Source organism: Bidens hawaiensis, unplaced genomic scaffold, assembly GCF_021521415.1.
Source record: "Bidens hawaiensis isolate Kalapana, Puna unplaced genomic scaffold, B.hawaiensis_p1.1 tig00001511_1, whole genome shotgun sequence".
Lineage (NCBI taxonomy): Eukaryota > Viridiplantae > Streptophyta > Magnoliopsida > Asterales > Asteraceae > Bidens > Bidens hawaiensis.
The window spans coordinates 2,446,854-2,472,020 of record NW_027491085.1 but is presented as its reverse complement, the minus strand read 5'-3'; the positions used below and the strand labels follow the sequence as shown (position 1 = coordinate 2,472,020).

The 25,167-nt window shown below is 33.3% G+C and overlaps 4 protein-coding genes across 4 annotated transcripts; all 4 read left to right on the top strand.

Moving 5' to 3' along the window:
- The first annotated feature begins 5,199 nt into the window (after nucleotides 1-5,199).
- LOC143582955 (hexokinase-1-like) lies at nucleotides 5,200-10,814 on the top strand. The gene is made up of 9 exons (XM_077065405.1): nucleotides 5,200-5,490; nucleotides 6,568-6,715; nucleotides 7,351-7,533; nucleotides 7,659-7,733; nucleotides 8,861-9,016; nucleotides 9,115-9,213; nucleotides 9,308-9,438; nucleotides 9,765-9,846; nucleotides 10,327-10,814. Exons 1-9 carry the CDS (start codon nucleotides 5,219-5,221, stop codon nucleotides 10,657-10,659), a joined length of 1,479 nt encoding a protein of 492 aa, XP_076921520.1. The 5' UTR covers nucleotides 5,200-5,218; the 3' UTR covers nucleotides 10,660-10,814.
- A 6,545-nt stretch (nucleotides 10,815-17,359) lies between these two features.
- LOC143580986 (putative serine/threonine-protein kinase PBL28) lies at nucleotides 17,360-22,224 on the top strand. Its single transcript, XM_077063879.1, has 2 exons — nucleotides 17,360-18,389; nucleotides 22,122-22,224. The coding sequence occupies exons 1-2, from the start codon at nucleotides 17,391-17,393 to the stop codon at nucleotides 22,161-22,163; spliced, it is 1,041 nt and encodes a 346-aa protein (XP_076919994.1). The 5' UTR covers nucleotides 17,360-17,390; the 3' UTR covers nucleotides 22,164-22,224.
- Nucleotides 22,220-23,686, top strand: LOC143581806 (putative receptor-like protein kinase At2g23200). The gene is made up of 2 exons (XM_077064503.1): nucleotides 22,220-22,944; nucleotides 23,677-23,686. The coding sequence occupies exons 1-2, from the start codon at nucleotides 22,220-22,222 to the stop codon at nucleotides 23,684-23,686; spliced, it is 735 nt and encodes a 244-aa protein (XP_076920618.1).
- Nucleotides 23,492-24,856, top strand: LOC143580978 (receptor-like protein kinase HERK 1). The gene is made up of 2 exons (XM_077063875.1): nucleotides 23,492-24,594; nucleotides 24,699-24,856. Exons 1-2 carry the CDS (start codon nucleotides 23,971-23,973, stop codon nucleotides 24,762-24,764), a joined length of 690 nt encoding a protein of 229 aa, XP_076919990.1. The 5' UTR covers nucleotides 23,492-23,970; the 3' UTR covers nucleotides 24,765-24,856.
- The last annotated feature ends 311 nt before the right edge of the window (nucleotides 24,857-25,167 follow it).

Below are 25,167 nucleotides of genomic sequence, written 5' to 3'. Positions count from 1 at the left end.
CAAATTAAAAAATTAATCAGAAGAGAGAATAAAATTTTTTGATAATTACACAAGTTTAAATGTTAGTTACACATGTGTAATAAGTCGATTCGGTGTATAAAAAAATACTGTAATTTTTTTACGTTACTTACACGTACGTAGAGGTGTTCAAAAAAACCGGTTACGGAACCGGTTTGGCCGGTTCAACCGGAAACCGGTTTTTTAAAAACCGGTTTTTTTAAAAACCGGTTTGACCGGTTTACGTAACCGGTTTACGTATCGGTTATACGTTTTGGAGCCAAAACCGGGTTTATAACCGGTTTTTTTTATAACCGGTTTTTTTTAATAACCGGTTATTAAAAAACCGGTTAACCGGTTTTTAAAATAACCGGTTTATTACCGTTATAAAAAAAACCGGTTAACCGGTTTTTTAATAACCGGTTAACCGGTTAAACCGGTTTTCGAACGTTACCAAACGGCTTTATAGCCGTTTTTTTTTTTTTTTTGACCGTTTTTTAGCCGTTTTTTTTTTGTTTTTTTACCATTTTACCCCCACAAACATCTATATATAGTTTAGGTTGGGTATTGGTTAGATCACACTTGATTATACAACTCCAAACGCTCTAAACGTTTATTTCATACGCGATTATACAACTCCAAACGCTCTTCTTTCGTAGTCGTTTATTTCATACTCGAGTATACCACTCTTAATTCGTAGTCGATTATCATGGCCTCCCAAAGTGCTGCTTCATCGGTCAACATGGGTGCCTCGAACACGGGAGAAACCGTCGTTCGGGTCATCCCCACGAAACGAAACCAAGATATTTGGCAACATTTCGACCTATGCGAAATGTCTAACGGAACCCAAAAAGCTAGATGCAAACATTGTTTGAAGTTTTATAACAAAGAAGCAAACTCCAGTTTAAGAGCTCATGTAGAAAAGCCCTCTTGCAAGGTCTTGAAGGACGAATCCGGAAGTAGTTCGCAGCCGGAGATGACGAATCAAGGAACGGTGTTTACGTACGACCTTGAAGCGGTACGTCAACAGTTTGGCAACTTTGTGATTCAACAATCACTTCCTTTCAACCACTTCGACAACCCTCAATTCACGGAGATGATGCAAAAGTATGTTCAACCACGCTACCAACACGTAAGTCGTTCGACCCTTAGAAGAGATTGTCTTAAAGCATGGAAAAACGCTAAATCCGAACTAATTTCATACTTTTCAAACTTACAAACTGGTGTGAACTTAACAACGGATGTGTGGTCGGTACCTAATGGTTCGCCCGACTCATACATTTGTGTGACGGCTCATTGGGTTGACCCCCGGTCGTGGCAAATGATGAAACGAACCGTTGCGTTTCAATTGTTTGATTACCCGCACACGGGTAGAAATATTTTTAAACTCTTGGATAAAGTCATTCGACAATACAAGATTGAAGATAAAATCTTTTCAATATCGTTTGATAACGCGTCCAACAATACGGCCGCGGTTGGCCATTTAAAATTAAAGTATAAACCTATCTGTGATGGAGCGTTTTTTCATAGCCGATGCATTGCACATATTATCAACTTGGCCGTGCAAGATGGGTTAAACGTGATCGAAACGCAAAGAAACAATTTTAAAAGAATGTTACGAGATGTTTTTAGCAACAATTCAACATTTTCAAGATACAAAAAATTTTGTGAAGAAGCTAACTGTCAATGGTTGGGGCCTAATTGGGATTGTCCAACAAGATGGAACTCGACTTGTGAAATGTTTGAGAAAGCCATCCAACAAAAACAATCGTTAATTGCGTTTCATCAAATTTTGTCAAATAGGGGTAAATGTGCACCGTACGATCCTAGAAACTGGTTATTGATTGAGATCGTTACGGAGGTTCTTCAAATTTTTAAATCTTGCACAACTAGTTTATCCGGGGTTTACTATCCAACAAGCCCCATTGCTTTACCAAAAATTGCTGTCATGTGCACAAAGTTGACTGAAATTCATTGTAGGGGTGCACCTTATTTTGATATGGGTGCAAAAATGAAAGAAAAATTTAGAAAATATTTTCAACAACTACCCGCTGTTTTGACCTGTGCGGCTGCGTTAAACCCTTGCATCAATGTTGGTGGTGTTGAAGCTTTAATAGAAAAAATTTGTGATGAGCTAGAGTTAAACGACGATCAAAACCCCCATTATAACCAAACTTTAAAGAATGCTTTCAACACCACCTTGGCAAACATGTATGATGTTTACCTTACAAAACACGGGTCGTCTTCCCAAATTCATGACTCGTTAAGAGCTGTTGCCCAATCCCAATCCCAAACCGACCTTGAAATGGGGATGTACTACATGATTTGGGAAGACGCCGGTAAACGTCAAAGGGTAAACACCCCAAGCAGTGAACTTGGAAGGTATGGTGGTACCAACTTTGTGAAACACATGACTCCGGATGAATTTAGAAGTCTTGATATGCTGGCTTGGTGGAGAGGTAAGGAGGATGAGTTTCCGATCCTCGCCGCCATGGCCAAAGATTTACTAACGGTCCAAGCTTCCACGGTAGCTTCGGAGTCTGCTTTTTCTGTTTCTGGCAGGGTTATATCGATTAGGAGGACTCGACTCACTCCACCAGCTGTAGAGATGTCGATTTGCTACAAGGATTACTTGGACTCTTTAGATAGGGCACAACATCAACGCTCACTCGAGGGGGAAATGGAGTATGAGGCGGCCTTGTATGAAGACGAGGTCAATCAAGGACACACTCAACCAATGACCGATGAAGAAGCCGCGTACGACGATTACCTAAGGAATAGCTCGGGATCGGGTAGCGAAGAAAATGAGTAACAAACATCAACTTGTTAATGTAATCGTGTCTAAGCATTCTTTAATGTTTGTATTTTTGAGTTACGAATATGCGATAACGATTTAATGTTTGTATTTTTAATGTAAAAGCTATAAATGAAAGTTATGTGTTTTTAATCTTCCAAGCAAAGAATGCTAACAACGAAACCCTAAACCCTAAACCCTAAAGCAAAAAAAAAAAAAAAAAAAAAAAAAAAAAACCGGTTAACCGGTTAGACCGGTTATTAAAAACCGGTTGTAAAAAAACCGGTTTAATAACCGGTTCTAACCGGTTTCTAAACCGGTCCAAACCGGTTTGGCCGGTTTGAGTTTTCATTGACAAAAACCGGTTAATAACCGGTCCGGTTATTAACCGAACCGGTTTTTTTCTGGATAAAAAAAACCGGTCCGGTTAATAACCGAACCGGTTTTTTCAAAAAAACCGATTTGTGCACCTCTACACGTACGTATTACATGTGTGTAAATTTTTTTTTAAAAAAATATTGTTACGTTGAATTCTTTCGAGTTCTTAAAACTCAAAGTGGTTCTCAAAGGAAATCAATCATATATATATATATATATATATATATATATATATATATATATATATATATATATATATATAGGGAGAGGATCATGAGAGAACTCCATTTTATGGAGAGAACTAGAGAACTAATGATTAAGTATTTTTAATTTAATTAAAAAAGTATTTTTAAATTTTTTTTCTTTCATCCTTCTTATATGTTGTTATTCTTCACCACAAAAAATATAAAAAAAAATAAAAAAATAACGAGTAATACATATATGCAATACACCGTTTTTTTTATAATGCATATGTGCAATAGTGTGCATTTTGATATTTGAAATTGTGTTGAATAGCATATATATAGTTGTTTGTATTGTTTATTTGCAATAGTGTTATATTATATACAAAAATTAAAAAAAAAATCGATATAGTGCATATGTGCATTAGTGTTGTATTACATATATGCGGTAATGTGTTTTGCATACAATTATTAGTGTCGTATTTGCATATATTCAATAGTGTGTATTGGATAATGCAATTGTGTCGTATTATATGCAATAAAACACTATTGTATATATGCAATAGGCATTTGTACACATATGCACTAGAGTACTACACCGACAAGGTTTTTTTTTTTAGTATCAATATCATCTTATTAGAAGGAGGAAAGAAAAAAATCACAAAATAAATTTTTTTAAATAGTTAAAAATAATTCTTTACTAGTTCTCTCTTTAAGAGGAATTCTCTCTAGATCCCATATATATATATATATGCATAAGTATGTATGTGTGTGTGGGAGAGAGCTGTTGAGAGGGGGGCCCACATTCACACACAAAGGTGCCGATCTTTGGGACGCCTCTTGGCTCCGGGCCCCACCACCAAGGGCACCCCTTGGTGTGTTCCGTGCCTAAGGGCGCCCATTAAAGCCATCAAAGACGCCCCATAGGGGGTGGTCTAATAGGATGGCCTTAGGCATCCTAAGTATTCAATTCCGTTTCCAACTCTTTCACTTACATTTCCACTTTTTTTATCTTTGATTACCACTCTTAAAGAATAGCTAACTCTTAAAGAATAGCTAACGTATTCTTATACCGTATGGTAATTGCATAAGACCCCAACATAAGTGAGCTCACGATTTGTTGATATTTACATGGCCGTTCAAGGTTTTAAGCCTAGAAGCCATCTCATTGTCTCAAACATCCCCTCACCATTATTTGTTGTAGCAACATATCTCAAACTAAGAAACCCGTCTTTCATAAGAAAAAGTATACCAACATTACTAACATGTTATACGTCTTGCACAACTTTTTCTATATACTTATACCAAATATATAATTTCAAATGTATGGTATGGTAGTTGGTTATACTGCTCCATACAAAACTAAAACAATTTTATATAAGCGAGATGTTTATGAATCGTTTAACCGAAATCAATCGTATAATATTAATCTATATATGCTATACGCCTCCTGTAATTCTCACAGAATGTTGTGTAACATACTCACATCACCTTTAAAAATCCTACATCTAAAGTCAGCTGTAAAATCAAGTTAATTTTGACTTTTATGTTTATAAAAAACAACAAGAAAAGCATCTGAATTACAGGTGTTTAGCATCTGACGGTTGGTATTGTTAGATAGATAATAATAATGATAATAATAATCATAATGGCCCCACAAGAAAACAAAACAAAACAAAACAAACTAAACTGTAGTAAGTGAGTAAGATGCAAGCAAGTACCAAAGCCACGTGGACACGTGGTTCGGTAGAATCTGGCCTAACAAGTAACAACCAACCAACCCCTAGGGTTTCATTCATTCATATTCATTATTATTATTATTATTATTATTATTATTATTATTCACATCAATCCAATTTATTCAATCATGGGGAAGGTTACTGTGGGAGTGGCGGTGATCGGTGGCGCTGCGATTTGCGCTGCGGCGGCGTTGATTGTGCGCCACCGGATGCGGAACGTGAACCGGAGTGTGAGATCGGGTGATATATTGAAGGAATTGGAGGAGAAATGCGCTACGCCTTCGGTGAAATTGAGGCAGATTGCTGACGCCATGACTGTTGAGATGCACGCTGGACTTGCGTCAGAAGGTGGTAGTAAGCTTAAGATGCTTATTAGCTATGTCGATAATCTTCCCACCGGGTAATTATTAGCTTATTTTTATTGTTATTTAAGTGTGAATTGTGTTTGTCTGTTTTGATGGATCTAAGATCTAATTTTTATGTTTTGAGGTATTCGATTTGGTGTTAAGTCTTGTATTGGAATGCGTATTCGGTTGTTTAGGAATCATGAGTGATTAGATGTGTTTAAAAAGCTCGTGGCCTGCTCGAATCGGCTCAATTGAAAACGAGTCGAGCTCGAGCTAAGGTCGGCTTGGTCTGTAAACCAGAGTCGAGATCGAGCCAGGGTTGACTCGATCTGAAAACGAGCCGGGCTAGAGCCAGGGTTGGGTCGGTCTGAAAACCAGCTCGGCTCGTGGTTTGCTTGTTAGGTTGATTTGTTGGCTTGCTTAAATTTTATATATGTGAAATCCAAGATTTTAAGTTCATATACGTAAATGATACCGTTTTAACACATATGGACTGAACTTGAATTATAAAATATGTAGTTTATAAATTCTGCATTATATGTATGTTAAAAATCTTATTTTTTTGTTTTTTATATCAATGCATAAAAAGTTCAAAAATAGACGAGCTCACTCGAGCTCAACACAACACGCTGAGCCAGGTTCCGAGCCGAGGCCCAACATAGCTTGTCTCTGTTCGTTTATAGCGTTAGGAACTTAGGAGTGAAGTCATATCAACTTATGAAAATCATATGAAAATAATTTCAAATTCTTGTTATTATGAATATTATATAAACCAATGGGAAAGAGTTAAAAGAGTGATGGGGCCACACAGATGTTAACAGGTGAGGTCCCCTTTCCCTCTTTCAGATGATACTTAATAAAGTCCTTTTAAGATATCAGTATAAAATCATGAATTAAACAGTTTATTTCCTCAAATAAGAAAATTGTAACCATTTTGTAAATTTCACACCCCCTTGGCAGGTTGTCTGGTGCACTTCTGGAAATAGTTTACTGGTTAAAATAGAAAATTTAATATTTAATAATATTTGTTCTAGATGAAGTCATAATTATCTTGCATTGTTGTTTTTCTTTGAATTTGAATCTGAATCTGTTTTTTTTTTTTTTTTTTTTTTTTTTTTTTTTTACTTTAGTGATGAGCAAGGAGTGTATTATGCGTTGGATCTTGGGGGAACAAATTTTAGGGTATTACGGGTGCAGTTGGCCGGGAAGTCAGGTATTGAATTTCAAGAGTTTGCTGAGGTGTCAATCCCTCCTCAATTGATGGTTGGAACTCCAGATGTAAGAGCTCTGAATAAATAATATAGTTCAGTCTATTATTATCATAATATCATGTAGAGTTAATTGCACAGGGACCATTAGTGCAACTAACTTTTATCATATACTGCATTCATATTTCAGACCTCCATAAGAGGCTTCAGTGGGTAATTTTACTACGGGTCAGAACTGTCCATTTCTGGCTGGGTTGACCAAAAATTACTAATGGTTTACTTGTGATTATGAAAACGTATTTATATAGTTATTGATTCTAAATAGTTAAATAAAAATATTTTGTAGGCTGCATGCCTTAAGAATGGGCTTTGAGTGACTTTAGACTGATCCCTTCCATTTTTAGCTAAATTTTAACTAGTTAAATAGATGGAAAATCAATTCTAGTTTATTTTTTTAAATAGAACATTTAGTTATGATTATGAGAACAACTTCAATAAAATAATAGCATGAATATTTGAATAAACTATTTATTTAACCCGTTTAACATGCTATCTTTTTAGCTGATTTTTTTGAATTTTGATTTTAACAATATGATCCATTTGACATAAAATTCAATCCATATCGACCCATACACAAGTAAACGGGTCAACCGTCACATCTATTTTCCATAATTTTTTTTTAAGATTTGAATATATGTTCTACAGGCACTTTTTGACTACATTGCTGCAGAACTTGCTAAATTTGTTGCTGACGAAAGTGAAAAGTTTCGGCTTCCTGAAGGCAGACAACGTGAGTTAGGTTTCACCTTCTCGTTTCCTGTGTTGCAATTATCTATTGATTCGGGGACTCTTATTAGGTGGACAAAAGGATTTTCTATTAAGGAAATGGTAATTACATATTACATATATTCTATAGTATAATGTAATTACTTTGATTAATTAAACATATTTTAGAACCTCATGGGAAGCAGTAGTAATAAAGTTGATATTTGTTTCCAATTTTTAATTGCTAGGTTGGTAAAGATGTGGTGGCAGAATTGACAAAAGCAATGGAAAGGCAAGGTGTTGACCTGCGTGTCTCGGCACTGGTGAGTTGGTTTGGTTCCTAATCTTATTTGAAAAATATTCTAAATTCTAATATCTATAATTGTATATTAGCAAATATTAACTCAGTTGCATTGCAAAATACAAACCATAGCAATATGTGTGTGTGAGAGTGCGCGCACGCGCAGTTTTAAGTACATAATATTACAAGCTTACAACAATAAACCTTTTATACCAAACCAGTTGGGATGGGCAAAGTTTGACCTTACATATAAAGCAAGTTATTATCATAGATGACTAATTTCATAAACATATTTACCTTCTAATATCTAGGAGTGTAAATGTCTAAACGAGCCAAGTGTGAGCTCAACTAAGCTCGAGTTTGGCCCGTGAGTAGTTTTTCAAGGTCGGCCTCAAGAGCGGCTTGTTTATTATTTATTAATAATTAATAATTAATTTATATACATTTGTAACTATTTGTATATTTTTATATATAATTTATATTACTTCGTTATTTTAATAATAATTTTATACATAATAATAATTATTATTATGTAAATATATATTTAATACATTGAATAAAATCTGTATAAATAAGAGGCTCGTTTAGGCTTGCAAGCTTACTCGAGCTAGATAAGTGAAGCTCCGGCTCGTTTATTACAAGCTTATTTTAAGCTTGAGCTGTTCAAGTTCGAGTTTGCTTAAGCTCAGCTTGATCCGACCTTTTAATGAGCCAATCTTGAGTAGTTCACGAGCGACTTGCCTTTTTACACCCCTACTATCTATGAGCCTACAACCTAAAGCCACCCAAATATTTAGAAGTTTATACTGCCACTCATAGAATAAAATAACTTTAGAGGTCACCCAAGTGTCAATTTAGTTACCATTTGTCAATTTCGGGAAAAAAGAAAAGAAAAGGTTACCTACTAGAAGTTTCTATAAGGAAATTTTCATCATCAGGCGTGTGTTTGGCAAAAATTGGTATAACCAAAACCGAGTACGTACTTAGGTGACCTATAAAGTAGTTCCAATATACGAGCAGGCTTAATGAAAAAGGCTGAACAAATGGGTGTTCTCCACATACATTATCTCAAGCTTTTTTAGGTAATTGTTAGTAGTATTATTCTTCAAATGCTTTATAGTCTTGATATTGTTTTTCATTTGAATATAGGTAAATGATACAGTTGGAACATTAGCTGGAGGGAGATATGATAACAAAGATGTTTTTATAGCCGTGATTTTGGGTACCGGAACTAATGCCGCTTATGTGGAACGGGCTCAAACTATACCAAAATGGCATGGCCCACATCCTAAATCAGGAGAGATGGTCAGCAATTGTTTTAACTGTTTTCTGTCAAAATATTATAATAGCATATTTTAATACTTTAATTTAATATTAGTGATCACACTTCATTTGTTGTATAGGTCATCAACATGGAATGGGGTAACTTCAGATCATCGCATCTTCCTTTAACAGAGTATGATAACACACTAGATGCTGAAAGTTTGAACCCTGGGGAACAGGTAAATGTGATAGTACAAAATTTAGAAAGATATATATGAAGTTTTGAACTTTTAGAACGACGTATATGTAATTTAGTACTAATTTACTTGACAGATATTTGAGAAAATGATTTCTGGGATGTATTTGGGAGAACTTGTTCGTAGAGTTCTATATAGGATGGCTGATGAAGCTGCCCTTTTTGGTGACACAGTTCCTCCCAAATTAAAAACTCAATTTATATTAAGGTATTCTTCAAATCCATGATTTTCTATATGAAAGTTATTAGTATAGAAAGTTTGAGGACTTGAACCTTATGTTTTATAATTGTTTAACCAAGAACAAACTAAAAGGGACTAATAAATGTACATAACCACCCTTTCTATGAATGTATACAGCCATATAGGGTGTTTTAAACAATAACCCTTTTTTTTAACTCTCACCTGTTCATTTGTATATCTAATATAAACTTACAAGAAAATGTCTTTTTGTGGGGTTTATTTTATCTATTTGTGCGTCCATCTATTTAATCACGTGGAGCATAATCTTACGTTGTTTGTTGTATAATTCATAGGACACCTGAAATGTCTGCAATGCATCATGATACGTCACTTGATCTCAAGGTGGTAGGGAGCATATTGAAAGATGTATTAGAGGTAATTACTTATCATAGTTAAGTTTATTTTCTGTTCTTCAGTATCTTTATTTCGGTAATAGTTTCCGTAATCATATTTAATAATATATAAGTTCCTTATATATTATAAAAGAAGAGCGAAAAGTATTGGTGGATCAACGCGACTCTTCCAAACCCACTCGCAAAATGAACAAGTTAAGTGGGTTGACTAACGGGTCATAGGTTTGACAAAACGTAATCTGTATTTTCTAGGAACCAAGCCACAGTTTTGAAAATAAATTGTTTGAAATATGATTAAACAATTATATAATTATAATGATATTTAGAATTTTGGAATAAGATGATTTAGAGGTTATTGCATTGTGAATTAAGTTTTTTTTGGTGACTTTCATTATGTTTGACATACAAGTGTAAACTCATAGCAGAGTTATTTAGTAGGGTGTGATGGTGCCAAACTTAACTGTTTTCATTTATGTATTCTCAATCATCACTAAATTTGCAGGTACCCAACACACCGCTCCCAACAAGAAAGATAGTGGTCGAGGTATGCAATGTCATCGCCACACGAGGGGCCCGCCTTGCCGCTGCTGGAATTTTAGGAATTCTGAAGAAAACCGGACGAGACATCGTTAAAGACAGTGAGATCCCCAAGACAGTCATCGCCATGGACGGAGGATTATACGAACACTACAAGGAATACCGACACTGTGTCAAGAGCACTTTAAACGAATTAGTCGGTGACGAACTTGCGAAACACATTAAACTTATACACTCCAATGACGGGTCTGGAATCGGTGCTGCTCTTCTTGCAGCCTCTCATTCCCAGTACATTTAGGAGTTTTGGTCTCTAAGAAGGTTAATGAATTGCGTATGATGTTGTCATTTACGTACGATATATTCTGGCCGAGAGGCCCGAGATGTTAATCTGTCTACTCGGGCGCGGGTATTGTGATTGGAAATTGTTGTTGAAATTGAAACTCCCTTCAAATCTCTTAGCTTAGTTGAGATCTGGTGGGAAATTGTTTTTAAGTTATGTTGAAGATGTATGAATTTATTTAGGATGTGAAAGTCACATTGTTTATGCTACAAGTTTTGTGATTCTTGGAGCTCATCAATGGGTAAGTAATAAAATCTGGGAGATTTGAAACAGTATTTGTGGTGTTCATCTTCGTGTGTGTTGTATTTAAACATATGAAAAACACATATTTTAGTAAAAAGTTTAATAGAAAAAAAAATGATTTGAAAAATTTTGAAGAAAATGCACGTGTATGTTTTGTAGAATTTCGCATTTTACTTGGATAGTCATCTGAATCGTGTTTGGAATTCACTTTTAGATTAAAGTATTTTGCGTCTAACAAAGTCCATAATTGAATAAGATGAAAAGGAATTTCCAAAGAACACATTCTCTTTCTTGAAATTCAAAGTTTTGAAAGCTGACTAGATGATCCATTTATATAGATTACAACGGTTGGGTGAATCATTGCTACATTTCAAATACAATTTTGGTAGTTGGGGTGTGACCGCTGGAGTTATATCGCTACCAGGAACTCTATTTGGTAGCAAACTTAGTATCTCGCTGAATGGTTATGGCAGTTGATATGGATACTCAAGACGATACGATTTTGGAGGGAAGTGATAGTGATATACTGATATCATCTCAACATGACATGGTTTTTGCAAGAAAGTACCTCTATGTGGTACATTTCATTTAGCTTGTTGAGACACGATATGATGGGATCAAACATATAATGTGGTATCGTCTAACATCATAAGTTAATACCAAGCTGGATCCCGACCCAGATCCGATCCAGAGCCCGATTAAAGTTTATCATTTTGGAAGTTCTCCAAAACCTTTCTCTGTTGTAGGTTTAGCGACCAATGACATCCATCGGTATCACAAGTGTTCCAGTGGAAGAATTTTGACATTGAAGCTAAGTATAAGAGAAGTAGAAGTGATCTAGCAGAAACATCAACAAATTCTTCTATATAACTTAACGATTGAGCGCGATTGGATGTCTTCTTTAAGGGTCTCCTTAAAGCTAATATGACACGTACTTATATTTGTAACATGATCTGTATGTTAAATTCACAAAGTGAATCATAAATAATGACATCAAATAACATGAGTACATGACCAAGTTGTGCGTAATATATAGATAAAAACTTACAGTCACAAGAAAATTGAGAGTGAGATATATAACTGTATCCAACATACTCTTTAGAATACTTCTCCACTATGGAGTCAAACAATATTAATGTCGTGATATGATAAAGAGGGTGATTTGTGCACAACAACCAATTTTCATAGACAACTTTACCCCTTCATCTTAAACATTCTTATAACGTGAGGCAAATCAAAATTGCACATCATATCAAACTTCAAACTTCTTTTTTATAAAAATTTGTTAGCTACGTACTACTAGTTTGTCCAAAAACCATTAACTTATATTCATGTACATTATATTTAACTTCAAACATGGTTCTTATAGAACTTAAATTTTAAACGGAAAAAAGAAATGAGTAATGCCGGAAACTTCCTCGACACCGATCCAAAATTGATCACTTAGTTTTGGCTCGGTTTGTAAACGAGGCTCGGCTCGGCTCAGTTAGTAAACAACAAATATATCACCTCATTGAACAAGAAAAAGTTGAATAAAAAATCCTTTCTCTTTCTCTGTTTTTTTTCTTCTAAATCTACTATTCTTCACATAACTATACCATTGTTACTTGTCTTTAGTTTTATCATCTAAATTTTGTTACAACTATGCTTCTCCTATTTAGTATTTCATGAAAAAGATTTTACAAGATATCTGAAGTAGCCATGATGCGGTCTGCTCCTTTTTAATTTTAATACATTAGGTGCCATATTTATGTATGTTTTATATTCGAATATTAGGTGGATACAGCGAAAAAGGAGAAAGTGATGATTATAAAAAATGATTTGTTTATTTATTATAATATCTGATTGACCCGTCACAGTAGACTTACCTGTAGTCCAGTATCGTCTCTCTCTCTCTCTCTCTCTCTCTGTCACTTACCAAAGCTCCGGGTCATTTGACTTCTCTCAGATTCTATTCGTTTTGGGTTAAGGGTACAGGTCCTTATTGGTTTAACCTGGGGGGTTTTAGCATTGCAGAAATGGAAGAAATCCTTTCGTCCGACAAATTTATCGTCCAGAACATGCGTACCAAAAGACCGGTAATCTATACATATATAATAGATCCGTATTGTTTCTCACTTCTTAAATATATGATGATGATGATGATGATGATTCATATATCTGTAGCTATCCGTTAAATTAATATTTTCTTTACTTTACAAATTAAGCGTTATTCATTTATTCATTATGATCCGTAATATTCGTATTCGTTGATTAAATTAGTCTTAAAAAAATCAATAAATAAACAGAAAGGCAAGACTGGCCGGTGGCCAACAACCCCAAGCTTTCTTTCTTTCTAATTGTTTCCTTGAAAGTTTGAAGGGATAAAATTCTAAAATAACTATTCATTATTTAGAAATGGACTGTGAGGACGTTTTACTATTAGTCCACTATTTTTTGTCTGTAGTATAATTTCGGTTGTATATCAAATACCAACACTGTTAACCGAGTTTCATTTAAGGAGAGAAAAAAAAAGAAGGAGAATTAAAAGAGAAAAGAAAGAGAGAGGGAGAAAAATGTGTCACTTTATTTCGTGTTCCCGAGTTTAATGAAAATGGAAGGAAGGGGAAAGAAAATATAGGAGTTAATAGACAATTAATGATACAAACACATTTTCTCTCTTAATCTCTCCAATTTGAAAAGATGATTATATACTTAAATTTTCTAGTATTTTCTCTCCATTCCCCTCCCCTCTCATCCTTCAAAAATCTCTTAAACATGATTTTCACATTTTCTTCTCCTTTCATTTCCCTCCCCACTTTATTTCCTTCCCCTCCCCTAGGAGTAGGAGTATTAGTATAAGTAACTAATGACCCTTATAGTTTACTTTTAATTTTAATAAACCATACACGTTATAAATTTATTTAACTATATACTATTAGTATTACTATTACAGTTATTATATACTGACCGTGTTGCGAGTTAACATGCTGTAACACGTGTTATGTGGTTCAACGTCCTTGGAATAACGCGTGAGTTTACATAGAAGATTTTGTTTTTACAAAAAAAAAAAGCTTTCAAGATGTTAAACTTTTCCGCCTTTTAATGCGTGAAATATATATATTTGTTTTTAGTGGATCCGTCACAATCCCAAATATCAGTTTGTAATTTATAAACTGGTTAATTATATGCTATATAAAACAATAATTGTATGTGAAGATATGCCTAAATTATTCCTAAAACACTATTTGCTTTCGCAGGATAGAGAGGCAGCACTCAGTTTTCCCCAGAACCCCAAGGTAGTGGTGTAGTTCTTGATTTTTTTTTATTTAATAAATCTTGTAAGATAACTTGTAAATCATCTTACACTTGACATGAGACCATAAGGGTGTAGGCCCTTTTCTAGTTCTCATGGGTTCATGTCAAGTGAAAGAAGAAGGTTTTCAATGGGATATATATGTTTACCATTCTAATTCTGGTTTTACCTGGGCATACCCAAACCAATCCGAACAAGACACATGTTAGATGGGTTGACCGGTTTAGACCAACTCTAAGTTGTACCTGGAATTGCCACCTCCACATTTTAGTTGTTTGAATAAATACTTTCAAAATGATTTTTTTTAATATTTATTTTCATACACACATTTTTGCATCAACTATTACATATGTTTTCCCTCTCAGTTATATGTAACCCTCTTTTTAATTTTTTAATTTTTCTTTTTCTTAGACAGGCACAGAAACTGATAAAAAAGTTCGACTTCAGGAGATATTATCCGCCACCAACCACTTTTCGCATGACAATCTCATCAAGGAAGGTGGATTAGGAAAGCTTTACAAAGGAATACTCCATCGTTCGGGGATGCTAATGGATATTGTTGCTCGAAGATTAAATCGTAAATATGGCAAGGTGACGTTGAATTCCAGACTGAGATTTCTGTCCTTTCTAGTCTCGAGGATAAAAATATCATCTCTATTGTTGGGTTCGTCGACGAGAAAGATGAAAAGATCATCATTTACAGCAAACATTTTACGGAACACTAGACCAACATATAAGTGATCCAAGTCTCAAATGGTCACAAAGACTCCAAATATGTTTAGGTGTTGCAAATGCACTGAATCATATACATTATGATGTCATACATTGTGACATCAATAGCTCTAAGATATTTTTGGATAAAGACTGGGAACCTAAGATATTTGGTTTTGAATTTTCCACAAAATATCCTCAAAGTTGGAGGCATAGTCTTCTCTACTCTCGCTACTTAAACACTACAAATATAACACCCAAATTTGATGTTTATTGTTTTGGTGTCTTGATGCTTGAAATCCTTTGTGGAAGGAAACCATTGATTAGAGAAGATGTTGTAAAGGAAATAGTGGGTGACATCATAGATCCTAGTTTAAGGAAACAAATGGACACACTATCGTTGATCAGTTTCTTAAAAACTGCTAAAGCCTGCTTGAAAACCACGTCCAACTATGGATCAAATTGTCAAAGAACTTGGAGAGGCATTGGAACTTCAGTCGAAGTGTCAAAATCTTGTAAGACTATCCTTTTGTTTTGTTATCTATCATCCTTCTGTTTTTCTTATTTTTATTATTATTGTGATAATTTGTATTAAAGGAACATTCAGCAGACGCAGATGAAGATGCATCAGCCAAGCGCCTGAAGGTACTTATTATTTTTTAACTAGTTTGAGGTGATTATGGTAAATGAAATTTAGTCTCACCATAATGAAGGCATGGCATTTACCTACAAATCGATTTTCTTTTAGTTTGTTTAAAGTTCTTCGAATATAAACTTTCACAATTGAAGCAATCAAGGTATTATTCTCCACACTTTCATCATTTCAAAGGGCCAATTTCATATGAACTCGTAAAACTTGCATCATATCATGTATATACCCAATCCAAAAAAATTCAAATGGAATTTACCCATTCTAGCATTTTAGATTTCATATTTACCCATTTCATAATCATCAGATACAATTTGTATTATGACTACTATACACTTCTTTTTCTCTTTGCACCCCGAAAACTCATATCCTATAGTATTGCAAGTTTTAAGGAAGCGCATTAATTTGAAAATTTGTATATTAGATATTATGATTTTTATTGGGTAAATAAGATATTATACCAAGTTTTCAGGACATATAAAGTTCCCGTTTCAAAAAATGTATGGTGCTTTCTTTCTCAAATTGCAAAATAAAAGGTAATTAAACTGAATCACTTGTCAATTTAGAACAAATATAAGATATTCATTGAAGAAAAAATAGATTTTTTTTTTCTAATCAAAGAAACATTGTCATTCAAACTCGTTAAACGAATTCATATGCATTTAAAAATTCAAGTTCATGTCTTAATTCGAAAGTCTAGAAAGATTATGTTCTGTCATATCTTAAATATATATAAACGAAACCTTTAAAAGTTATCTGATTACTTTCCACCCCCTCTCAAGCCATAAGATTGCTTCATTTGTAAATGGAGGCTTCTAGTACATTTGACCCGAATTCACGCGTATGAGTCTCAATAAACCCATATGACCATTAAACGGGTTATAACATCTCATTAAACTAAATAATCTCACCAAAAATTTGATATGCAAATCCTATACAATAAAGATATACTAAAAATTAATATCAGAGTATTAAAAAAAAGATATTCTTTATAATTTAAAAACACATTTATAGTAAAATAAAAACGGGTCATGTCAAACCCAGATAGCTTTTAAACGGGTTATAACATTTAATTTATTTGTGCAACATTTTCATCATCAAACCCTAAAAGTATATTATTAACTATCTTACAAAAAATAAAATTAAAATCCTAAAATTATATTCACAATATAAGAAACGACAAATGTAAAACAACTCCGTAATACGGGGGATAAAAACTAGTTTCTAATAATATGAACTAAATGTCTTTAAAGAAAATTCTTTGGTTCCATCAACCCATAAATAAATTTTATATGTAATATTTTGGGCAAAAGGCGAGAGAAAAATTGGGCTTTAAGTAAGGGGGGGGGGGGGGGGGGGTTGTTGGGTTGAAACATTTTCATTTTTAAATGGACTTACTTGGTTATGATTTGAGTTGCGTAAAAAAAATTTTATATAAAAATATGCTTAAACATGTCTAAAGCGAGTCTAGAACCGACAACCTTTTGGTTGGGAGTCTTTACCTTTTTGCCACCAGATCAAACTAGTGGTTATGTAATTGAGTTTAAACATTAAATATATATATATATACATATTTTTTTCGTAAAAATATATATAATATTTTTTTTAAAAAATCCCACACCTAACGGGGTGTCGGGCCGGGGTCCGTCGACCAATCTGACCTCCTTGAGTGCCGCCCCTGAAAATAGTATTAAAATAGTCTAAAAGGGACAAGTTTCATATCAATATGATTATCATCATTGCTAGTATGTACAAGCTGTAACACTCCTGATTGAACATATGATTTTGTAGATGGATATTTTGAAGATTCCATTAAGTGAAATAAAGTCGGCCACAAAAATTTTTAATGAAGCCTTTATAATAGGGTTCGGTGGGTATGGTGAAGTGTACAACGCAGAACTTGATGTTTTTGATATCCAAAACATGTCATCAATGGAAGGGAAGAGTAAAGATGAACTACCCAAAATAAGGAAAAATGTAGCTATAAAACGCATCAAGCAAGATGAACAAGGTAAGGAAGGGCAAGGTAAAGAAGGGTTTTTAGCGGAAAGTGAATTGCTTACTTGTTGTAAGCATCCAAACATAGTCTCCCTTCTCGGGTATTCTGAAGAAAGAGGTGAAATGATTCTTGTCTATGAGTACATCTTCAATGGAAGCCTAAATGATTATATGGAAAAGACAAAGACTAATCTTACTTGGGTTGAAAGATTACAAATTTCCCTTGATATTGCAAATGGAATTAATTACCTTCATACTGACATGGAGGGAAAACCAAGGATATTACATCGCGATATAAAGAGCCAAAACATTTTGTTAGATGAGAATCTGAATGCAAAGGTTGCTGACTTTGGGCTTTCCAAATTCCATCCCAAAGGGCAACAAGCGAGCACTATGTATACAAAACATATTGCAGGCACACAAGTGTACCTGGATCCAGCGTATATGGCTACAGGCAAGTATAAAAAGGAATCAGATGTTTACTCTTTTGGAGTAGTGTTATTCGAGATTTTGACAGGGAGATCTGCCTATGATACAACTTACACGATGGAAAATGAATTAGGGCTTGGTCCTATTGCACGACGACGATTCAATGAGAAAACGCTAAAGGAATTGATAGATCCTAACATTGTAGAAGATGACGAAAACAGTTTTATTCTAAATAGAGGACCCAATCAAGGCTCTTTTGATGTTTTCTCAAAAATTGCGTATCAATGTTTGATAGAAACTCAAGCCAAACGCCCAACAATGGAATCGGTCATCAAGGAACTTAAACATGCATTAAAGTTGCACGTAAGTCAAATTTTCTTTTGCAAAGTTCGCATTCCTTTTTTGTTTTAATATGTTGATCTCTTTTAGTAACTAGTGTACTCATTTGTTATCATTATAGAAGAATGGTACCATTTTTTTTCCAGTTTAGTTTTTAATACACAAAGCACAAACTTGAATTTCGTCAGAGCTGGCCTAGACCCATACGGAGCTCGGCCGCCGTCTAGGGCACGGTCTTGACAAGGGGGCACGGAATTATTAAAGTATATACATGGTTGAAATAGTACTGTTTTGCATACTTAAATATGCAAAACCAAACAAAACAATAGTATTGTTTTAGTGCAACCGGTTGAAATAGGCTTTTCAAAGTTAGTTTGTTGCTGCCCATTTTGACGCGAGTTCGAATCCTTTACTCCTCATTTTTTTTATTTGTAAATCAAAAGCTGTCTTAATGAACTTGTGTTTTCTTTATTTTTATTTTTTTGAATAAGACTGAAATCCAGTCATGTGTTCGCTTTATTGCAACATAATTAGTTAATTTAGTCTTGAATGAACGAATGCTATTTTTGAATTTTGATTATTGAGTTTGAGCGCTACTTTTGCTTTGAGATGTTAGGACGTGATCCGTTAACTACCTAAAATAGGTCATTTTGGTAAAAAAAAATGATCTTGTTTTAAATGTGGCCGATTTTTTAGTACCTGTTTAGGGCACTCAAAATCTTGGAGACGGCCCTGAATTTCGTATGTACAATGGTACACCAAATATATAAGCCTGTCACTCATGCCATTAAACCACAAACTTATGGATTTATAGAGTTCTTAATCTATGACAACTAGGAAAATTACATTAATATTTCATTGCATAAACATGTAAATATAAGTGGTAGGTTTGAAATTCTAGAGATAATGTTTTGGGTATTGTGAGAATTTTTTTTCAAAATAGGATAAAATAAAGAGGTGAAATGGTTTCTAGGAGAGAGAAAGCATGTATTAGGAAAGTAGGAGATCCGTCATTTAAAATTGCGGATCTTAGACAAAACATGGGATCTGTCAGATCTTGTCTGGTGATGTGGACAACAACCAGGAGATCCGTCATTTCAAATGGCAGAACACGAATAAAATATTCGTGTTCTGTCATTTGAAATGACGGATGTCAACTTTGGTGATCCGTCAGTTTGACTGTCATGTCACATATTCCAAAGTAGCCTACCCCTATGTGTGAAAGTGAATATTGGTGGACATCCGCCATTTGAAATGACGGATGTCAAGATGAAATCCGCCACTTCAAATGGCGGATGTGAATTGCGATTTTGACTGATCTGATATTGTACCAGTCCCTTTTTCCTGTATATTATTTACCTTTCTTAAACAACCTTATTTAACAAATAAAAATAGTGTATTAAACAAATAACGGTTTTTAAAAATATGTTTTGTCTCTTTATTATTTATTAGTTTTCTAAATGTCATTATTTAAAAAAATACAAAATTTAATATTAAAATTTTATTTTTTTTAATAAAAAACACCATGTTTTACTGATCTGACATTGTACCAGTCACTTTTTCCTTTATATTATTTACTATTTTCATGTATATTATTTACCTTTTTTAAACAACCTTATTTAACAAATAAAAAAAGTGTATTAAACAAATAACGTTTTTTTTAAAATATGTTTTGTCTCTTTATTATTTATTATTTTTCTAAATGTCATTATTTAAAAAAATACAAAATTTAATATTAAAATTTTAATTTCTTTTAATAAAAAACACCATGTTTTACTGATCTGACATTGTACCAGTCACTTTTTCCTTTATATTATTTACTTTTTTCCTTTATATTATTTACCTTTTTTAAACAACCATATTTAACAAATAAAAAAAATGTATTAAACAAATAACGTTTTTTTAAAATATGTTTTGTCTCTTTATTATTTATTAGTTTTTTAAATGTCATTATTTAAAAAAACACAAAATTTAATATTAAAATTTTATTTTTTTAATAAAAAACACCATGTTTTACTTATCTGACATTGTACTAGTCACTTTTTCCTTTATATTATTTACCTTTTTCCTTTATATTATTTACCTTTTTTAAACAACCTTATTTAACAAATAAAAAAAGTGTATTAAACAAATAACGTTTTTTAAAAATATGTTTTTTCTCTTTATTATTTATTAGTTTTCTAAATGTCATTATTTAAAAAAATACAAAATTTAATATTAAAATTTTAATTTTTTTTAATAAAAAACACTATGTTTTACTGATCTGACATTGTACCAGTCCCTTTTTCATTTATATCATTTATTTTTTTCCTTTATATTATTTACCTCTTTTAAACAACCTTATTTAACAAATAAAAAAAGTGTATTAAACAAATAACGTTTTTTAAAAATATGTTTTGTCTCTTTATTATTTATTAGTTTTCTAAATGTCATTATTTAAAAAAATACAAAATTTAATATTAAAATTTTAATTTTTTTAATAAAAAAACACCATGTTTTACTGATCTGACATTGTACCAGTCCCTTTTTCCTTTATATTATTTACTTTTTTCCTTTATATTATTTACCTTTTTTTAAACAACCTTATTTAACAAATAAAAAAAGTATATTAAACAAATAACGTTTTTAAAAAATATGTTTTGTCTCTTTATTATTTATTAGTTCTCTAAATGTCATTATTTAAAAAAATGCAAAATTTAATATTAAAATTTTAATTTTTTTAATAAATTAAAAAAATTTAACATGGTGTTTTTTTAATAAATTTTAAAAAAATACTTTTTTCATTAAATTTTGTATTTTTTTAAATAATGACATTTAGAAAACTAATAAATAATAAAGAAAATTTTAATATTTATTAAAAAAATTTAATTTACTATAAAATTTAAAATTTTAATATTAAATTTTGTATTTTTTTAAATAATGACATTTAGAAATTAATAAATAATAATAGACAAAACATATTTTTAAAAAACGTTATTTGTTTAATACACTTTTTTTATTTGTTAAATAAGGTTGTTTAAAAAGGTAAATAATATAAAGGAAAAAAATAAATAATATAAAGGAAAAAGGGACTGGTAGAATGTCACATCAGTCAAAATCACTATTAACATCCGTCATTTGAAATGACGGATGTCAAGATGACATCCGCCATTTCAAATGGCGGATGCCCACCAATATTCACTTTCACACATAGGGGTATGCTACTTTGGAATATGTGACATGCCAGTCAAACTAGCGGATCACCAAAATTGACATCCGTCATTTCAAACGGCGGAACACGAATAAAATATTCGTGATCTGCCATTTGAAGGATCTCCTGGTTGTTGTCCACATCACCAGACAAGATCTGACAGATCCCATGTTTTGTCTGAGATCCGCCATTTCAAATGACGGATCTCCTACTTTCCTAATACATGTTTTCTCTCTCCTAGAAACCATTTCACCTCTTTGTTTTATCCTATTTTGAAAAATTTTCGTATTGCTATGATAAGACTTTGTGAAATTGAGTTTCTGAGAGAGGAAAGATTCAATTCAATATCCAGATGCTATTTTCATTCAGTTCCCAGCTTACCTACAGTGTTAGCAATCTACATAATGACCTCTTTACCTACATTTATTTATTACAAATGACATGTAACATGTATTTTGTGAGTTCCTACGAAGCAATATTTTAAAGATTTAGTCTTATCCTAACCAACATATGTATATATAGCTTGCAGCGTTCTATTTTTTTAACACACGATTTTAATATTGCAGGGGGAAACCATTGTACTCTCTAATTTCGGCTCCTTGATATAAAGTCTGCCACTAAGACCTTTTCTGAAACATACTGCATAGGATTGTATGCATATGGTATGGTGTACATAGCAAAACTTCATTTTGACAACAAAGGTTCTCAAATAGCTATAAAACGCGCCTCTAGTAGAGCAAGTGGGCAAGGAGAACAGAGGTTTTTTTCGGAAATTGAAATGCATGCTACTCATAATCATCCCAATGTAGTCTCTCTTCTTGGTTATTGTGATGACCATGATGAGATGATTCTTCTTTTTGAGCATGCTTCTAACAACAGCCTTGATGACTATTTGAAAAGTATTGATAACACTAACAATCTTACATGGACGCAACGCCTACAAATGTGCCTTGATATTGCAAAGGGACTCAATCACATTCACACCAAGATGGATCGTCAACAACACGGTGACATAAGGAGTGCCAACATTCTGTTAGGTAAGAATGGGGAGGCGAAGATTGCTTATTATGGGATCTCAAATTTACACCCAGCTAATCAAGAGGTAGACACAAAAGTATATCGGGATCCAGAATATGAAAAGGCGGGTAAATTAGAAAAAGAATCAGATATATACTCACTTGGAGTGGTTATGTTTGAAATCTTTTTTGGGAGGTTGGCATATGATCTGGTTTACATAGGCGAAAATGAGAAAGGGCTCGCACACATTGCTCGACGATGCTTTAATGATAGAACAATAACGGAAATGATAGATCCTAAGCTAATAGAAGAAAATATTGTTGAAGACATTTTCACTTCAATCAAAAGGCCCAATCAAGATTCATTGGGCACGTTTTTTGAAATTGCAAATAAATGTTTGGGAGAAACTCAAGCCGGTCGTCCAACCTTGAAAATTGTCATCACAGAACTTGAAAAAGCATTGAACTTTAAATGGACACGAACACAAACATTTAATCGACCAAATATTTGTGTTCATGTTCGTTTATATAAAAAACAAACATGTTCGTGCTCGTTTATGTTCGTTTGTTTAAAATCTAAACAAACAGTTCACGAATATAAACAAACATAAATGGACAAAAATACACGAGCATAATTGAACATATATGAACAAACGTCATTGAACGCAAACAAACATAAATGCACACACTCAAATGAACACAAACGGACAAATATACAATTCTTAACTAGATGACTCATACAGATAATAACTAATTATTTATAATTAATATGTAAATGAACTTAAACGAACGAAAGATGTGTTCATGTTCGGTCGTTTAATTAAATGAACACAAATTTGTGTTCATGTTAGTTCGTTTCCCGCCGAACGTTTCACGAAAAGTTCACAGAACGTTCGGTTCGTTTACAAGCTTATTTAGGTGCCAAAATATGAACAGTATCTTATAATGGGACATGGGTTATTCTATATAGTATATATGTTTGAGAGTTATTGAATAATATCATCCATCCCTCATAGTGTGTACACATTGCTAGTTTTTTACAATTTTACTTCATTTTTACATTGTTTTGAATCATGAAGTTAATTGATTGCCTCTTGGTTTACAGGATATCCTGAAAAAACACCGAATTCCACTCAAAGATATCCAATCAGCAACACACAACTTCAAACAAAAGAATTGTGTTGTAAATGGAAGATATTGGAAGACATATATAGGAGAACTTTCATCTACACAAGATAACGTGAACGATAATGGGAGAACCAGACCCAGAACCAGAATTGCTGCAAAGCGGTGGGATACCGAGTCTGGTCAAGGATATCCTCAGTTTTGCACAGAATTTGAAATTCTTTTCAAGCATAAGCATGAAAATATCATTGGTCTTGTAGGTTTTTGTAACGAGATGAATGAGAAAATCATTGTTTATGAGCATACGTTTAAGGGAAGTCTTGATAAATCATTAAAAGATGCTACTTTAACATGGACGAAAAGACTCAAGATATGCATTGATGTTGCAAGTGGTTTAGAATTCCTTCATGAAGGTGATGAAACCCTAAAGAAGGTTGTGCATAGTGACATAAAAAGCCCTAACATTGTACTAACCGATGACTGGGAGGCAAAAATTTATAATTTGGAGTGTTCATCATTACATCATGACATGGAACTAGTCAGCGGCAATGCTTACGGCACATCCGGTTACCTTGACCCACATTACAAGCATGATATTTTAGCCGAAAAATCAGATATATATTCGTTTGGTGTGGTTTTGTTTGAGGTCTTGTGTGGAAGAATGGCATGGGATGAGGGATGTAAGGATCACTCTCAGTCTTTAGGCCCTTTGGCTAAAAGGCACTACGAAGAAAAAAAACTAGATGAAATGGTGTTTAAGGGTACAGAAGTACAAATTGGTCCGGACCCATTGACTCTATTTGCAGCTATTGCCTATCGGTGTTTACATGACGAGAGAGAAGCACGGCCAACGGCACGTGAAGTGAAGACTCAGTTAGATACGGCATTGCGTGCGCAGGTAATTAATTTTTTTTTTATATAATTTCTCAAAGTAGAAAGTGGACATGTCATGAAGAAAATGAGCTTACTTAGCATAACGTTTTATGTTTTATCTATTTATAGGAAGCTTATGCGACATTGGAGGCCGTCAAGACTTTCCAGAATGAATCAACATGTCAGAATCCCTGAGATCTTCTGTATGGCAAAGAGAAATGTAAATTCTATGTAGCTTGCATGAACGTCTGTAAGTAGGGTTAGCATCGTTCAGAACTACAAGAATTGAAGTTAATTGGACTTTGACATTGTTGAAGTCAGTGCTCCCTAATTTGAGATTCTCTTTTAATCCTTCCGAAATGAGAAAACAAAAGGGGGGTTTCGGAAAATCATTTGCCAAACAAGACGCCTTTAATGCTGAATTGTGGAGAAAAGCATTTATTGATGTGAGTAATATTGCTGGATGGGAGATCAAGAACATTGTGGAGGGGTAATTTCATTACTTTTATTTGAAGTCTATGCATGATTAACGTGCTTTTACAACTCAATTAAGTTTTCAGTGATATCCATTACATTAACTTGTGTCTTTTATGGATTG

Bases quoted from the DNA above. Each gene is read 5' to 3' on its own strand.
- LOC143582955 (XM_077065405.1), top strand. From the start codon at position 5,219: ATGGGGAAGGTTACTGTGGGAGTGGCGGTGATCGGTGGCGCTGCGATT. The intron at 9,017-9,114 runs GTCAGCAATTGT...TTTGTTGTATAG, and splicing joins ATCCTAAATCAGGAGAGATG to GTCATCAACATGGAATGGGG. The intron at 9,439-9,764 runs GTATTCTTCAAA...TATAATTCATAG, and splicing joins AAAACTCAATTTATATTAAG to GACACCTGAAATGTCTGCAA.
- LOC143580986 (XM_077063879.1), top strand. From the start codon at position 17,391: ATGGATATTTTGAAGATTCCATTAAGTGAAATAAAGTCGGCCACAAAA. The intron at 18,390-22,121 runs GTAAGTCAAATT...TTAATATTGCAG, and splicing joins AACATGCATTAAAGTTGCAC to GGGGAAACCATTGTACTCTC.
- LOC143581806 (XM_077064503.1), top strand. From the start codon at position 22,220: ATGGTGTACATAGCAAAACTTCATTTTGACAACAAAGGTTCTCAAATA.
- LOC143580978 (XM_077063875.1), top strand. From the start codon at position 23,971: ATGAATGAGAAAATCATTGTTTATGAGCATACGTTTAAGGGAAGTCTT. The intron at 24,595-24,698 runs GTAATTAATTTT...ATCTATTTATAG, and splicing joins ATACGGCATTGCGTGCGCAG to GAAGCTTATGCGACATTGGA.